The following is a 17,318-nucleotide window of genomic DNA, read 5'->3' as shown; positions in this document are numbered from 1 at the left end:
AGTTTCTATACTTTGTAGAGCTATTTTAGAGATTAAATGAATTATTAAAAGCATCTACTGGAGAACCTTATACAGAGTAGTCAATCAGTTTTTTTTTTTTTTTTTTAACAAATTTAAAATACAATATGCTTGAAATACTGAAGTGCCAAACTAATTTCTTCACTTTAAAGCACCAAGCAGCAGGTCAGAGACTTCCAGGGTGAAGAAGGGATTTTATACCCTTTGTTGATACCCAGCTGCTGCACCTTATAGCCAGTAATGGAGATAGCAATTGTAGATTATTGGAGGTCATTCTTTTCAACTGATGGTATGTTAGTAAATGCCAGACCAGTATGAAAAGCAAACGTAACAAACTTAAAATTGTAGGTAAAAATATATAAGAAGAACTATCTTACAGATAAAATCTGTAGAAAAAATAAATTAAGGATCACATTTGAATGGAAGGTATATTTGACTTATTTTTATTTATTTTGTTTTATTAACTTTATAGTAGAGTTTTTGGGGATATGTGTGGGAAATGTGGTTTTAAAAATTAATTGCAAAAACATGTATTTAGTACCATTTATTGAAAAAATACTTTTTCAAAAGTGCTTTTTAGTGTAAAGAGGATATATTTGTTCCTGCCTTTAAAAAAATGTCTCTTGTGTGGTTAGGAATACTAGTTTTCATTATTTTATTTAGACAGACATTGATCATACAGGTAAAATCTTGTGAATGTAAGGTTTGCACAGTTTAATAGGGTGACAGAAGCCTATTTTTATGTCACTATGAGAGAACTGTGTTATGGTAAGTCTCACATTATACTGTGTTTTCAAAAACCTGGGTTTGAAGCTTAGCGTGCGAATGCAGGTGTTGTGTGGGTTTGGGTTTGGGTATTTTACTTAAATATTTCCGAACCTCGGTTTCTTTCTTTTTTTTTTTTTTTTTTTTGAGCCGGGGTCTCACTCTGTTGCTCTGAAGTGCAGTGGCGCTATCTTGGCTCACTGCAACCTCTGCCTCCCAGGCTCAAGCTGTCCTCCACCTCAGCCTCCCGAGTAGCTGAGACTACAGGCTTGCACCATCACGCCTGGCTAACTTTTGTATTTTTTGTAGAGACAGGGTTTTGTCATGTTGTCCCACTGATCTCGAATTCCTGAGCCCACGCCATCCGCCTACCTTGGCCTCCCAAAGTGATGGGATTACAGGCATGAGATACCACGCCTAGCTAAACTTTAGTTTCTAAAAGTTTCTAAGTAGTTTCTATACTTTGTAGAGCTATTTTAGAGATTAAATGAATTATTAAAAGCATCTACTGGAGAGCCTTATACAGAGTAGTCAATCAGTTTTGTTTTTTTTTTAAACAAATTTAATACAATATGCTTGAAATACTGAAGTGCCAAACTAATTTAGGTAAGCCAAGTTTTGCTGTTTGCATTGACATAGAACTTGATTTTTATTTTTTGCTGTTTTTTTTTTTTTCCATCTTAACAGTGTTAGATGATGAAGATAGCAACAACATCACAGTAGGATCCTTAGTTACAGTGTTGGTTAAGTTGACAAGGCAAACAATGGCTGTAAGTAGTCTATCTGTATTTTTATGCTTTAAGAGTTGTATGTCAAGGCTTTTATATTTATTTCCGTCATTCTCAAAGTCAAAACTGTTGTAATACCAAGATCTAATTTTGCAAATTCTATTAAGTCTTTTGAAATTTTCAATTAATTTTCATGAAACAGTTTTCACATACACTAAAAAACCTGGAAAATAGTCCTTTGTGTGATAGTTTAATTCTCTATAAAACATAATCATAGCAAAGTAATGTGGATATAGTTCTTAAGCTGTGAAGTGCTATGCAGAAGTTGTTACTGATGAGAATTTCATCACATTTCTTTTTAGTGAGTTCTATAGAGAATTGACTCTTTTATTTATTTATTTATTTATTTTTTTTTTTGAGACGGAGTCTCGCTCTGTCACCCAGGCTGGAGTGCAGTGGCCGGATCTCAGCTCACTGCAAGTTCCGCATCCCGGGTTTATGCCATTCTCCTGCTTCAGCCTCCTCAGTAGCTGGGACTACAGGTGCCCGCCACCTCGCCCGGCTAGTTTTTTTTGTATTTTTTTTTTTAGTAGAGACGGGGTTTCACCGTGTTAGCCAGGATGGTCTCCATCTCCTGACCTTGTGATCCGCCCATTTCAGCCTCCCAAAGTGCTGGGATTACAGGCTTGAGCCAATGCGCCTGGCCGACTCTTATTTTTCATTTCAAAATTTAAGAATTACAATAAAAATAACATTTTTTTTTCCTGATAATGTGAAACATTTATGTTGTCTGGAAAAAATTTAGGCAATGTAGAAAAGTATAGGAAGAAATTAAAATTACCCGAAATCCCACCACTTCGAGATGATTCATTTTGAGGCTCATCACTGTAATGTAGCCTAATGCATGTATACCTGTAGAGCTAAATGATGTTTTTGTCATGGATCCCTTCTCTCTCCCATTTATTTCCTTCCTTCCTTCCTTCCTTCCTCCCTCCCTCCCTCCCCTTTTTTTTTTTTTTTTAATGGAGTTTCATTCTTGTTGCCCAGGCTGGAGTGCAATGGCATGATCTTGGCTCACTGCAACCTACATCTCTTGGGTTCAAGTAATTCTCCTGCCTCAGCCTCCTGAGTAGCTGGGATTACAGGCATGCACCACCACACCTGGTTAATTTTTGTGTTTTTAGTAGAGATGGGGTTTCACCATGTTGACCAGGCTGGTCTTGAACTCCTGAACTCAGGTGATACACCTGCCTCAGCCCCCCAAAGTTCTGGGATTACAGGAGCTACCGTGCCCAGCCCATCTCTCATTTTCTTTAGGAAAACCCCTTGTCAGCCTCAAATGACCAGAATGCATAATCTTGTTGTTTTGTATCTTCTCCTATCTTTCTCCATGCTCATATTTACCATCTGGATCTTTATAGTGCATACGTACATATAGGCACTTAAATGTAGATTGATACTTGTCTCATGCTTTTTTGTTAAATCTGGTGCAATCATTTTGCATATATTTCCTTCATCTTCTTTTTTGAGATGGAGTCTAGCTCTCACCCAGGCTGGAATGCAGTGGTGCAATCTCGGCTCACTGCAACCTCTGCCTCCCAGGTTCAAGTGATTCTTCTGCCTCAGCCTCTCCCTAGTAGCTGGAATTACAGGCACATGCCACCACGCCTGGCTAATTTTTGTATTTTTAGTAGAGATGGTGTTTCACCATGTTGGTCAGGCTGGTCCTGAAATCCTGACCTCAAGTGATCCACCCACCTTGGCCTCCCAACATGCTGGGGTTGCAGGCGTGAGCAACTGCACCTGGCCTATTTTATTTTTTGTTGAGACACGGTCTCACTGTGTTACCCAGTCTTGAGTGCAGTGGTGCAATCTTGGCTCACTGCAACGTCTGCCTCCTAGGCTCAAATGATTCTCCCACCTCAACCTCCTGAGTAGCTGGGACCACAGGTGTGCACCACCATGCCCAGCTAATTTTTTGTATTTTTAGTAGAAATGGGGTTTCTCCATGTTGCCCAGGCAGGTCTCGAACTCCTGTCCTCAAGTGATATGTTTGCCTCAGCCTCCGAAAGTGCTGGGATTTAGGCATGAGCCACCATGCCTGGCCTAATATGTATATGTATTTTTAAATAGAGATGCGGGTCTCTGTAGGTTGCCTAGCTGGTCTCAAACTCCTGGGCTCAAAGGATCCTCCTGCCTTGGCCTCCCAAAGTGCTGGGATTATAGGCATGAGCCAGCATGCTTGGCTCTCAGTTTCTTTTATTTATATTTTCTCCTGAGTCAACTGGTAGAGACTGAAGTATTTTTACTCAATTTATTCAACTAGTGGTAGATTTTAGCCTTTTGCCCTGAGGTTTTTGAGCATCTGCAAGAAATATATGCCACATTTATATCCCATGCCTAAAATTGCTGGTAGGAAAAACATACATTTTTTTTCTTAACAGAGATGGGGGTCTCACTGTGTTGGCCAGGTTGGTCTTGAGCTCCTGACCTCAAGTGATCCTACCATTTCAGCCTCCCAAAGTGCTGGGATTACAGGCGTAAGCCACCAAGCCCGGCTTGAAAATCATATTTTGTAGTAGGATATATTGAATCCAAGATGTTGGTTTTATTATAGCAAGTAATAAGGAAGCATTTGTCGTGGACTCTGGGTGAGAGAGGTGCCTCCTGGGAGAAGAGGAACCGAAACCAATGCTAAAATTGGGTTTAGAATCCGAATCTAGACTACCCATATCCTTTGGACTTCCCAGCCTGAAAAATGAGCAAAAATTTGTTCTTGAACTATTAACGTTTCTGGAGTGATTGGTAGAAAAAAGAATGGAACTGCCCTGGAGTAAAGAAAAGAATTGTTTTTATCTTCCCATTCTTGTATGAACTGTCCCTTGGAGTAATCAAGTAGCAGAACCCAGCTAATAAGTGAAAGGAGGAAGTTATGATAGAATTAGACTAGGGAGTGGCAACCTTTTTCTTTAAAGGTCCAGATAGTAGGTATCTTAGGTTTTATAAGTGATACAGTGTTTGTAGCAACTACTGAACTTACAAATGGGTGTGGTCATGTTCCAGTAAAGCTTTGTTTTAAAAAGCAGGTGGCAGGGCAGGCACAGTGGCACAGCTACTTGGGAGGCTGAGGTGGGAGGATCCTTTAGCTCAGGAGTTCGAGACCAGCCTGTGCAACATAACAAGACCACTGTCTTTTTAAAAAAAAAAAAAAAAAAGGGCAAGTGGTATGGACTGTTCAGAGTTGACTTCTGAATTAGGCTCTCTTTATTGTATAGAGCCTAACAATTATAACTGCTTTTACTTGTTAGCTTTAATAATTCTAGGGAGTTTATTAAACACAGTCTGTATGTCATCTAGTATAGATGCTTACTGGGATTTAAATCCTAAATTTATCGGTTCTGTACTGATTCTAAATGGATTGTATGGTTGGTGGATATAGCTTTAGGATATGTAGATTTTCTTGGTGATTTTTTTTTTAATAGATGTGGAATCTCACTATGTTGCCCATGTTAGTCTCAAACTTCTGGGCTCAAGCAATCCTCTTGCCTCAGCCTCCCAAAGTGCTGAGATTATAGTCATGAGCCACCGTGCCCCACCTGTGATGATTCAGTTCTTAGTCTCAGGTCTCAGGTCCATTAAGTAGTATCACTGACAATAGTGAATAAACTAATACTAGTCTCAAGGGTTTTTTGTTGTTGTTGTTGTTGTTATTTTGCACATCACACTGACTTATTGTCAAGGTTTTAATGCAGAAAATAGTATACTCATAACATTAAAATACTCATGTTTGCTTGCTATTAGAATAAAAGTGAAATTTTAAATATTTTTTTTTGTTTGTTTTTATTTTTGTTTTTTTTTGAGACGGAGTCTTGCTCTGTCGCCCAGGCTGGAGTGCAGTGGCCAGATCTCAGCTCGCTGCAAGCTCCGCCTCCCGGGTTTACACCATTCTCCTGCTTCAGCCTCCCGAGTAGCTGGGACTACAGACGCCCGCCAGCTCGCCCGGCTAGTTTTTTGTATTTTTTAGTAGAGACGGGGTTTCACCGTGTTAGCAAGGATGGTCTTGATCTCCTGACCTTGTGATCCGCCCATCTCAGCCTCCCAAAGTGCTGGAATTACAGGCTTGAGCCACTGTGCCGGCAGAATAAAAGTGAAATTTTAGATATTTTTACTGTATGTATCCTTACTCCATTTGTAAACTTGAGTAGACTGTACTTTCAAAACTTGTTCAAGACAGATGTGAGATACAAGGTATCTACTTGCATATGCACAGTCATCAGCCAGTAATTGCTAAATGTCTCCTCCTTCTTCCTCAATTGTAGCCAGTTAAAAATACTTTAAAAATACAGTTTGAAAGATTGCTTTGTCTGAAAGATAAATATAGGTTGACAGATTTTGTATTTCTCTTTTTGCTACCCCTTAGGAAGTATTTGAAAAGGAGCAGTCCATCTGTGCTGCAGAGGAACAGCCAGCAGAAGATGGGGTAAAAACTTGGGTTTCCGAACCTATCTTTCCTAGTGAAAGAAGTATTTTATTTACTTCTCCAGTTGACTTATATTGCTCTGGGAGAGTAACTCAGTTTAGCCATTTCCACCCAAAAATTACTGTAACCTTCAATTGAATATCTATTGCTATAACTTACAAGTGTGACATGTTATGATTTACAGCAGGGGGAAAGTAACAAGAACAGGACAAAAGGAGGATGGCAACAGAAGAGTAAAGGACCCAAGAAAACTGCTAAATCAAAAAAAAAGAAACCTTTAAAAAAAAAACCTACACCTGTGCTGTTACCACAGTCAAAGCAACAGAAACAAAAGCAGGCAAATGGAGTTGTTGGGAATGTAAGTTTATTATTATCATTATTATCATTGAGCTAAAATATACAAACACTAAAATGATCAAATCTTATATGTACAGCTTCAAAAGTTTTACATATTTATGCACCCGTGATACCCTAGAAAGCTCCTTTGTGCCCTTCTCAGTGAGCCCTCCACCCATCTCCCCATCCCTCTACCTCCCACTATTCTGTCTGTAATCGCCATAGATTAGTTTTGCCTATTCTTAAAGGTCATATAAGTGTCATATTTTATGTATGACTCCTTTCATTCAGCGTTATGTTCATGATAATCCCTCTGTATTTGTAGCAGTAGTTAATTCTGTGTTTGTGTGTGTGTATATGTGTATAGTATTTCATTGTATGAATATACCACATTTATCTGTTTTGTGGTTGTTGGACATTTGGGTTGTCTGTAGTTCTTAATCTAATATGAATAAAGGGTGCTATGCTTATTCTTATACATGGCATTTTGTGGACAGTCATTTTCCACCTAGCAGTGGAATTGCTGGATTATAAAGTAGGTGCATGCTTAACTCATTAAAAGAGCTTATTTGCCAAAGTTGTACCATTTTATGCTCCTTCCTACAACATTCGTGAGTCTTTTGTTCTACATACTCACCAATACTTGGTTTTACCAGTCTTTTAGCCATTTGGTAGATCTGTAGTGATATCTCTTCATGTGATTTTTGTTTGCATTTACCTGATGGCTAATGATGTTGAACACCTTTTCATGTGCTTGCTGGCCATTTGGATAACTTCTTTTTCTATTAGGTTGTTTGTCTTGTTACTGAATTTGTAGGAATTCTGTATATATTCTGGGTAAGAGTCCTTACATTTTTACTCTCTTATTGGTAGCTTCTAATGGTTCTTATTTTAATGAGGTCAATTTCATTAGTCTCTTTTTTTCATCAATGAGGTCATTTTTCATCAATGGCTAATGCTTCTGTGTCTTAAAAATTAAGACATCCTGACTGCTCCAAAGTCAGGGAGGTATTTTTCTGTTTTCTTCTGGAAACATTACCTTAGTTGATAAAACTATCTTGAATTAACTTTTCATGAATGGTGCAAGGTAGGGGGTATGAACCACTTACACCATCACCATTCATTGAAAAGGTCATTCTTTCCTCAGTAAATTGTAATGGCACTTCGTTGTAAAACAGATGACACTGAGCCCAACAAGGCTGCTGTGGCCTGTCTCCTCTCTGGGCAGGGCATCTCTGAAAAAAAGGCAGCAGTCCCAGTCAGGGAATTATAGATAAAACCCCACCTCCCTGGGACAGAGCACCTCGGGGAAGGGGTAGTTGTGGGTGCAGCTTCAGCAGACTTAAACATCCCTACCTGGCAGCTCTGAAGAGAGCAGCAGATCTACCAGCACAGCATTCAAGCTCTGATAAGGGACAGACTGCCTCCTCAAGTGGGTCCCTGACCCCCATGTACCCTGACTGGGAGACATCTCCTACAACAGACACCTCATACAGGAGAGCTCTGGCTGGCATCTGGCGGGTGCCCCTCTGGGACAAAGCTTCCAGAGTAAGGAAGAGGCAGCAATCTTTGCTGGTCTGCAGCCTCCACCGGTGATATCCAGGCAGACAGGGTCTGGAGCAGACCTCCAGCAAACTCCAGCAGACCTGCAGCAAAGGGGCCTGACTGTTAGAAGGAAAACTAACAAATAGAAAGGAATAGTATCAACATCAACAAAAGGATGTCTACTCAAGAGACTCCATCCGAAGGTCACTGACTTCAAAGACCAAAGGTAGATAAATCCATGCAGATGGGGAGAAATCAGCCCCAAAAGGCTGAAAATTCCAAAAACCAGAACGCCTCTTCTCTAAAGGATCACAACTCCTTGCCAGCAAGGGAACAGAACTGGATGGAGAATGAGTGTGATGAACTGACAGAAGTAGGTTTCAGAAGGTGAGTAATAACAAACTCCTTCTAGCTAAAGGAGCATGTTCTAACCCAATGCAAGGAAGCTAAGAACCTTGAAAAAAGGTTAGACGAATTGCTAACTAGAATAACCAGTGTAGAGAAGAACATAAATTACATGATGGAGCTGAAAAACACAGCACGAGAGCTTCGTGAAACATTCACAAGTCCCAGTAGCCAAATTGATCAAGCAGAAGAAAGGATATCAGATTGAAGATCAACTCGATGAAATAAAGCGAGAAAACAAGATTAGAGAAGAAAGAGTGAAACGAACAAAGCCTGCAAGAAGTATGGGACTCTGTGAAAAGACCAAATCTGTGTTTGATTGGTGTACCTGAAAGTGATGGGGAGAATGAAACCAAGTTGGAAGATACTCTTCAGGACATTATCCAGGAGAACTTCCCCAACCTAGCGAGGCAGGCCAACATTCAAATTCAGGAAATACAGAGAACACCACGAAGATACTCCTTGAGAAGAGCAACCCTAAGACACATAATCATCAGATTCACCAAGGTTAAAATGAAGGAAAAAATATTAAGAGGAGCCAGAGAGAAAGATCGGGTTACCCACAAAGGGAAGCCCATCAGACTAACAGCAGATCTCTCGGCAGAAACCCTACAAGCCAGAAGAGAGAGTGGGGCCCGATAGTCAACATTCTTAAAGAAAAGAATTTTCAACCCAGAATTTCATATCTAGCCAAACTAAGCTTCATAAGCGACAGAGAAATAAAATCCTTTGCAGACAAGGAAATGCAGAGAGATTTTGTCACCACCAGACCTGCCCTACAAGAGCTCCTGAAGGAAGCACTAAACGTGGAAAGTAACTACTGGTACCAGCCACTGCAAAAACATACCAAATTGTAAAGCCCAAATCGACAGAATACACATTCTCCTCAGCACCACATCGCACTTATTCCAAAATTGACTGCATAATTGGAAGTAAAACACTCCTCAGCAAATGCAGAAGAATGGAAATCATGACAAACAGTCTCTTAGACCACAGCGCAATCAAATTAGAACTCAGGATTAAGAAACTCGCTCAGAACTGCACAACTACATGGAAACTGAACAACCTGCTCCTGAATGACTACTGGGTAAATAATGAAATGAAGGCAGAAATAAAGATGTTCTTTGAAACCGATGAGAACAAAGACACAACATACCAGAATCTCTGGGACACATTTGAATCAGTGTGTAGAGGGAAATTTATAACACTAAATGCCCACAAGAGAAAGGAGGAAAGATCTAAAATTGACACCCTAACATCACAAAAGAACTAGAGAAGCAAGAGCAAACAAATTCAAAAGCTAGCAGAAGACAAGAAATAACTAAGAGCAGAACTGTAGGAGATAGAAACACAAAAAACTCATCAAAAAAATCAATGAATCTGGGAGCTAGTTTTTTGAAAAGATCAACAAAATAGATAGACCATTAGCCAGACTAATAAAGAAGAAAAGAGAGAAGAATAAAAAAGATGCAATAAAAAAATGATAAAGGGGATATCACCACTGATCCCACAGAAATACAAACTACCATCAGAGAATACTATAAATGCCTCTACACAAATAAACAAGAAAATCTAGAAGAAATGGATAAATTCCTGAACACATACACCCTCCCAAGACTAAACCAGGAGGAAGTCAAATTCCTGACTAGATCAATAATAATCTCTGAAATTGAGGCAGCAATTAATAGCCTTCCAATCAAAAAAAGTCCAGGACCAGATAGTTTCACGGCCAAATTCTACCAGAGGTACAAAGAGGAGCTGGTACCATTCCTTCTGAAACTATTCCAAACAATAGAAAAAGAGGGAATCCTCCCTAACTCATTTTATGAGGCCAGCATCATCCTGATACCAAAACCTGGCAGAGACACAACAAAAAAAGAAAATTTCAGGCCAATATCCCTGATGAACATTGATGTGAAAATCCTCAATAAAATACTGGCAAACCGAATCCAGCAGCACATCAGAAAGCTTATCCACCACCATCTAGTCGGCTTCATCCCTGGGATGCAAGGCTGGTTCAACGTATGCAAATCAATAAATGTAATCCATCAAATAAACAGAACCAATGACAAAAACCACATGATTATCCCAATAGATGCAGAAAAGGTCTTCGACAAAATTCAACAGCCCTTCATGCTAAAAACTCTCAATAAACTAGGCCTTGATGGAACGTATCTCAAAATAAGAGCTATTTGTGACAAACCCACAGCCAGTATCATACTGAATGGGCAAAAACTGGAAGCCTTGTCTTTGAAAACCAGCACAAGACAAGGATGCCTTCTCTCACCACTCCTATTCAACATAGTATTGGAAGTTCTGGCCAGGGCAGTCAGGCAAGAGAAAGAAAGAGTATTCAATTAGGAAAAGAGGAAGTCAAATTGTCTTTATTTGCAGATGACATGATTGTATATTTAGAAAACCCCATCGTCTCAGCCCAAAATCTCCTTAAGCTGATAAGCAACTTCAGCTAAGTCTCAGGATACAAAATCAATGTGCAAAAATCACAAGCATTCCTATACACCAATAACATACAAACGGAGAGCCATCAGTGAATTCCCATTCACAATTGCCACAAAGAGAATAAAATACCTAGGAATACAACTTACAAGGACCTCTTCAAGGAGAACTACAAACCACTGCTCAAGGAAATAAGAGAGGACACAAACAAATGGAAAACATTCCATGCTCATGGATAGGAAAAATCAATATTGTCAAAATGGCCACACTCCCCAAAGTAATTTATAGATTCAATGCTATCCCGATCAAGCTATCGTTGACTTTCTTCACAGAATTGGAAAAAACTAAATTTCATGTGGAACCAAAGAAGAGCCCGCATAGCCAAGACAATCTTAAGCAAAAAGAACAAAGCTGGAGGCATCATGCTACCTGACTTCAAACTGTACCACAAGGCTACAGTAACCAAAACAGCATGGTACTTATACCAAAACAGATATATAGACTAATAGAACAGAACAGAGGCCTCAGAAATAATGCCACACATCTACAACCATCTGATCTTTGACAAACCTGTTAAAAACAAGCAATGGGGAAAGCATTCCCTATTTAATAAATGGTATTGGGAAAACTGGCTAGCCATATGCAGAAAGCAGGAACTGGATCCTTCCATATACCTTATACAAAAATTAACTCAACATGGATTAAAGACTTAAGACTTAAAACCATAAAAACCCTAGAAGAAAACCTAGGCAATACCACTCAGGACATAGGCATGGGCAAAGACTTCTTGACTAAAACACCAAAAGCAATGGCAACAAAAGCCAAAATAGACAAACGGAATCTGATTGAACTGAAAAGCTTCTGCACAGCAAAAAACGAAAAACAACCTATCATCAGAGTGAACAGGCAACCCACAGAATGGGAGAAAGTTTTTACAATCTATCCATCTGACACGGGGCCAATAGCCAGAATCTACAAAGAACGTAAACAGATTTACAAGAAAAAAACAAACAACTCCATCAGAAAGTGGGCAAAGGATATGAACAGACACTTCTCAAAAGAAGACATTTATGCAGCCAACAAAAATATGAAGAGAAGCTCATCATCACTGGTCATTAGAGAAATGCAAATCGAAACCACAGTGAGATACCATTTCACACCAGTTAGAATGACAATCAGTAAAAAGGAAACAACAGATGCTGGAGAGGATGTGGAGAAATAGAAACGTTTTTACACTGTTGGTGGGAGTGTAAATTAGTTCAACCATTGTGGAAGACAGTGTGGTGATTCCTCAAGGATCTAGAACTAGCAATATTTACCCAGCAATCCCATTACTGGGTATATACCCAAAGGATTATAAGTCATTCTACTATAAAGACACATACACACGTATGTTTATTGTGGCACTGTTTACAACAGCAAAGACTTGGAACCAACCCAAATGCCCATCAATGATAGACTAGATAAAGAAAATGTGGCATATATACACCATGGAATAGTATGCAGCCATAAAAAAGGATGAGTTCATGTCCTTTGCAGGGACATGGATGGTGTTGGAAACCATCATTCTCAGCAAACTAACACAAGAACAGAAATCCACATACTGGCATGTTCTCACTCGTAAGTGTGAGTTGAACAATGAGAACACATGGACACGGAGGGGAACATCACACACTGGGGCCTGTCAGGTGGTGGTGGGCTAGGGGAGGGATCGCATTAGTAGAAATACCTAATGTAGATGATGGGTTGATGGGTACAGCAAACCACCATGGCATGTGTGTACCTATGTAACAAACCTGCACATTTTGCACATGTACCCTGGAACTTTAAGTATAATTAAAAAAAACAACAGGTGATACTGTATATGATGTGTAGGTCTGTTTATGGACTGTCCTGTTCATTCTATTGATTATTTGTCTATTCTTATGCCAGTGCCATACAGTTTTAATTGTTGTAGCTTTATGTTAAGTCTCAAAATATGTAGTGTAAGTGCTCCAACTCTGTTTTACTGATCAAAATTTTCCTGATCAAAATTTTCCTGTTTTAATTCCTTTACATTTCCTGCCAGTTTTTAGAATAAGCTTAACAATTTCCCCCCAAAAAAGCTGCTGAAATTTACATTGGTATTGCACTGAATCCATGGTTCAATATGGGGAGAATTGACATGTTAACAATACTGAGTCTTGTTATTCATGATTGTGGTTTATCTTCATTAATTTGGATCTTCCCTAATTTTTCTCAGCAGTGTTTTGTAATTTCCAGTGGCAGAGGTATGGCACATCTTTCGTTAGATTTACCCCTATGTATTTGATCCTTTCTGATATCACCGTAAATGTCATTAAAATTTTTATTTGGTGTTTGTTGCTGGTGTATAGAAATAGTTGCTTCTAAATATTGACCTTGTATCAAAGAGTCTTAATGAATTGGCAATAATTCTAACCATTTGTAGATATTTTAATAAAGATTTTCTACATATACAATGTTGCCATCTGTGAATAAAGACAGTTTTACTTTTTTCTTTTTAATCTTTATACCCTTTCTTCCTTTCTGTCTCACTGTGCTGACTAGAACTTTCAGTGTAATATTTATTCAGAGTTATGGTAGTAGAAACCTTATCTTATTGTTGGTCTTAGGAAGAAAGCAAACATTATTTTACCACTAAATGTGATGTTAGGTGTAAGTTTTTTGTAACTATTCTTTGTCAGGTTAAGGAAGTGTTTCCTTTTATTTCCAGTTTGCTGAGAATTTTTATCACTAGCAAATAGTGAATGTTATTAAAGGTTTTGTTTTTGTTTTTTTTTTTTTTACTTTTTTCCTTTCTGTTGAATTAGATTGATGGATTTAAAAAATTTGAAACCATCCCTGCATTCCTGGAACAAATATCATTTGGCCATAACTTAGTATCCTTTTTTATATTTATCTGGATTTGACGGTATTTTCTTTGTATTCTCACATCTAATTTTAAGAGCAAATATTGGTTTGTCATTCTCTTTTTTTGTAATATCCTTGTCAGGTTTTGTATCAGATTTATGCTGGCGTTATTAATCAAGCTAGGAAGTATTCCCTTTTTTGCTCAGAAGAGTATGTGTAAGCTTCAATTTGTTTTTTTAGTCTGTGGAAGAATTCTCCAGGGAAACCATCTGGGCCTGGAGTTTTCAAAGGGAGTTTATTTGTGGAGTTTCTTTCTTTAATACATATTCTGCATTTTTCTTATTGATTTTAGCAAATTGTGTTTTTCAAGGAATTTGTCTATTTCCTCTTATTAAATTTGTTGGCATAACATTATTCATAATTTTCTTTTAATGTCTGTTGGATATAGTTACGCCTCTTTTGTTCATCATATTGGTAATTTTTATTGTTTTTTTTTTTTCTTGATCATTCTTGCCTAGGGGTTTAATCAATTTTATTAACCTTTTCAAAGAACCAACTTTTAGTTTTAAGTTTCTTCTTCTATACCTCGCTCTGCTTTTTTTTGTTTGTTTTTTGAGACAGAGTCATACTCTGTTACTCAGGCAGTGGCTCACTGCAACCTCCGCCTACCAAGTTCAAGTGATTCTCCTGCCTCAGCCTCCGAAGTAGCTGAGATTACAGGCATGTGCTACCACGCCCAGCTAGTTTTTTTTTTGTTTTTTGTTTGTTTTTTTGTTTGTATTTTTAGTAGAGATGGGGTTTCACCATGTTGGTCAGGCTGGTCTCAAACTCCTGGCCTTAAATTATCCACCTGCCTCAGCCTCCCAAAGTGCTGGGATTACACGCATGAGCCACCGTGTCCTGCCTATTTCTGCTTTCTTTGCATTTAATTTGCTGTTCTCTTTGATTCTTGAAGTGAGCTAGTATTTTGCTAGAGATACTGCCTTGCCTTACTGCATCATACCCTGTTAAAGAAAGTGATTCTATACTTCCAAAGAAGCACCCTTCCTTCCTTCCTTCCTTCCTTCCTTCCTCCCTCCCTCCCTCCCTCCCTCCCTCCCTCCCTCCCTCCCTTCCTCCCTCCCTCCCTCCCTCCCTTCCTTCCTCCCTCCCTCCCTCCCTCCCTTCCTTCCTCCCTTCCTCCCTTCCTCCCTTCCTTTTTTGAGATAGGGTCTTGCTCTGCCACCCACACTGAAGTGCTGTGGCATGGTCACAGCTTACTGCAGCCTTAAACTCCTGGGCTCAAGTGATTCTCCCACCTCAACCTCCCAACTAGCTGGGACTACAGATGTGTACCATCATGCCTAGTGATTTTTTTTTTTTTTTTTTTTTAAAGGGATCAGGTCTTGCTATGTTGCCCAGGCTGGTTTGAACTCCTGGCCTCAAGCCGTCCTCCTGCTTCTGCCTTCCAAAGTGCTAGGATTACATGCATGAGTCACTGTGGCTAGCCCCAACATTATACTTTTCTATAAACTACCTGTTTCCTTAAATAAAATATAATTGATGTTTTTGAAAGCAGAACCATCTTAGCCTTTGTGTTACTGGGCTTTACAAATAGAAATACTTTCATTTGACAAATTATGAAGAATGAATAAAATAACTAACAATAGACAGACTAGCCAGGTACTAAACTCTTCAGTCTGACTCCCACATCTTTATAAGTAGGAATGTTTATAATTTTAAAAAATTATATATGAATAGTGAAATTGTCATCGAGTCAGTTTAGTTATGTTGACTATAAGTTAACTTCAGGGATTCAGATTAATATGTGCTCATTGAGATACGCAGAATCTTTGTGTTTGCTTTTTCCTTTTAGGAAGCTGCAGTAAAGGAAGATGAAGAAGAAGTTTCAGATAAGGGCAGTGATTCTGAAGAAGAAGAAACCAATAGAGATTCCCAAAGTGAAAAAGATGATGGTAGTGACAGAGACTCTGATAGAGAGCAAGATGAAAAACAAAACAAAGATGATGAAGCAGTAAGCCTTATAGGTTTAAATAATTGGAATTACATCTCTGATGATAGCTTTGGGTTTTGTCGTTGTTTGTTTGCTCGCTTGCTTGCTTTAAATATTACCTGTATATTTTATAATTTTATTACTTTGAAAAACGTTTTTAAGGAGTGGTAGTCAAGGTTATAAATAAAAATGATTTCTAACAAGGATTGGAAATCCTCATTTTCTTAAATATTAAATTGTTAGGTGGAGTAGGACCTGGTTTTGAGGTTAAGTCAGTTGATCTCATAAGGGGATTTTCAGTGTTGGGGATATCTCTGGAAATACGAGTAAGGAAAGGTGTTTGTGAAATGCATAGAGCTTACTTGGAAGGCTGTGTCACGAGCTCCAGGTCATGTTTACTGTAGAGAAACAGTACTGTGGACCCTGATGTCAAGAGGTTGGTTAAGGGAAAAGCTAACTTTTATAGAATACCACCTTGTTTCGTGGGTGTATATAAGATATATTAAGGACAGGGGAAGTCTTTAGAGAATTTATTAATATGGTGTGAAAGTACAGAGTATAGAAGAAAAATCTCATGGCATTAAGTTGCACATGATTTATGGGAGAATTATAGAGAAGAATGTGGTCCTTAGAGTCTCACTGCAAATAAACTGGCCATTTCCTTTAGGTTTTGTTAGCGTTGTTCTTTTTGAGTGGCCATTGATCTAAAAGTAACACTGTAGTTTAGGAGATAAAAAGGGATTGCCTGAATAGCCTCAGAGGCAAACGAGAGGCCCAAAAAGGAGGAAGGAGGTAAAGGGCAAAGGATAAAAGTATAAGGGAGTAATAACACACTTGGCCTTGGGAATGGTAGAAAACAAAGACGACTACTGTTAGCATTTGCAGGGCCTTGGCTTTTTTTGTACTTGGAGAATTAAATTGATTGCCAGGAAACTAAAATCTGTCAAATACCTTATATCCCTGGCCTGACTTTGAGAATTGACATATTCCTAAGTATATTAGGGTTAGTAGCAGTGACTCTTAGGGTGTTGACAGACTGATTTCTTCATATGATCAAAAATACATTCATTAAATCAACAAATCATTATTTATTATCTGTCACATCCCAAGGCTATCTGAGATTAAAGAATTACAAAGCCAAATGTGAAACAGCTGCAGCTCTTGAATGATACGTAGGCTAATGGAGCAGGCAGATTTGTAAATAAATATTATAGTACATATGAAATTATACACATCTTATGCAAGGTACGTAAGGAGGGAGTGATCAGTTCAGTCCTGAGATAGAAGGGAATTTATGGGAGGCTTTACTCAGGAGTTCATACTTTGGGCTTTAGCTGGTCCTAAATAATAATGAGTAGTCAGAGAAAGGGAGAAACCAAAGTCTAAACAGGGTTTAGGAAGAGTAAAATAGTTTAGTAAGTTCAGAGAAGTATAGGTAGTTTGAAATGACTAGAATAAAAAGCACAAGGAGGGAGGCAGTGACAGGAGACCGAAGAGAGGCAGGCTAGGGTCAGATAATTAACAGCTATGTAGTTGGTACTACAGTGGTTAGATTTAATATATTTAAAAAGGCATTGTAAGGATGAGCAGGGAGATGATCAGATTTGTGGAACTGAACTTGTTCTAATCCTAAGTAGTTAATTAGCATTGTCAGGAATAATACCTGGAAACTCCTCAAAGTGATAAAACACATACTAGATTTTAAATATTTTAATTTTTT

At 38.6% G+C, this 17,318-nt stretch overlaps 1 protein-coding gene across 1 annotated transcript in view; it reads left to right on the top strand.

Annotated features, from left to right (window-relative positions):
* Window positions 1-17,318, top strand: part of SEC63 (SEC63 homolog, protein translocation regulator) — an 88,416-nt gene that overhangs the window by 59,706 nt on the left and 11,392 nt on the right. Inside the window, exons 14-17 of the mRNA XM_025382427.1 lie at window positions 1,471-1,553; window positions 5,932-5,991; window positions 6,176-6,349; window positions 15,461-15,619. Coding sequence (XP_025238212.1) covers window positions 1,471-1,553; window positions 5,932-5,991; window positions 6,176-6,349; window positions 15,461-15,619 — 476 coding nt within the window. The remainder of the gene's footprint in view (window positions 1-1,470; window positions 1,554-5,931; window positions 5,992-6,175; window positions 6,350-15,460; window positions 15,620-17,318) is intronic.

This window comes from Theropithecus gelada, chromosome 4, assembly GCF_003255815.1.
Source record: "Theropithecus gelada isolate Dixy chromosome 4, Tgel_1.0, whole genome shotgun sequence".
NCBI lineage: Eukaryota > Metazoa > Chordata > Mammalia > Primates > Cercopithecidae > Theropithecus > Theropithecus gelada.
Note: the sequence above shows the minus strand (reverse complement) of the source record. Positions and strands in the feature narration are given on the sequence as shown.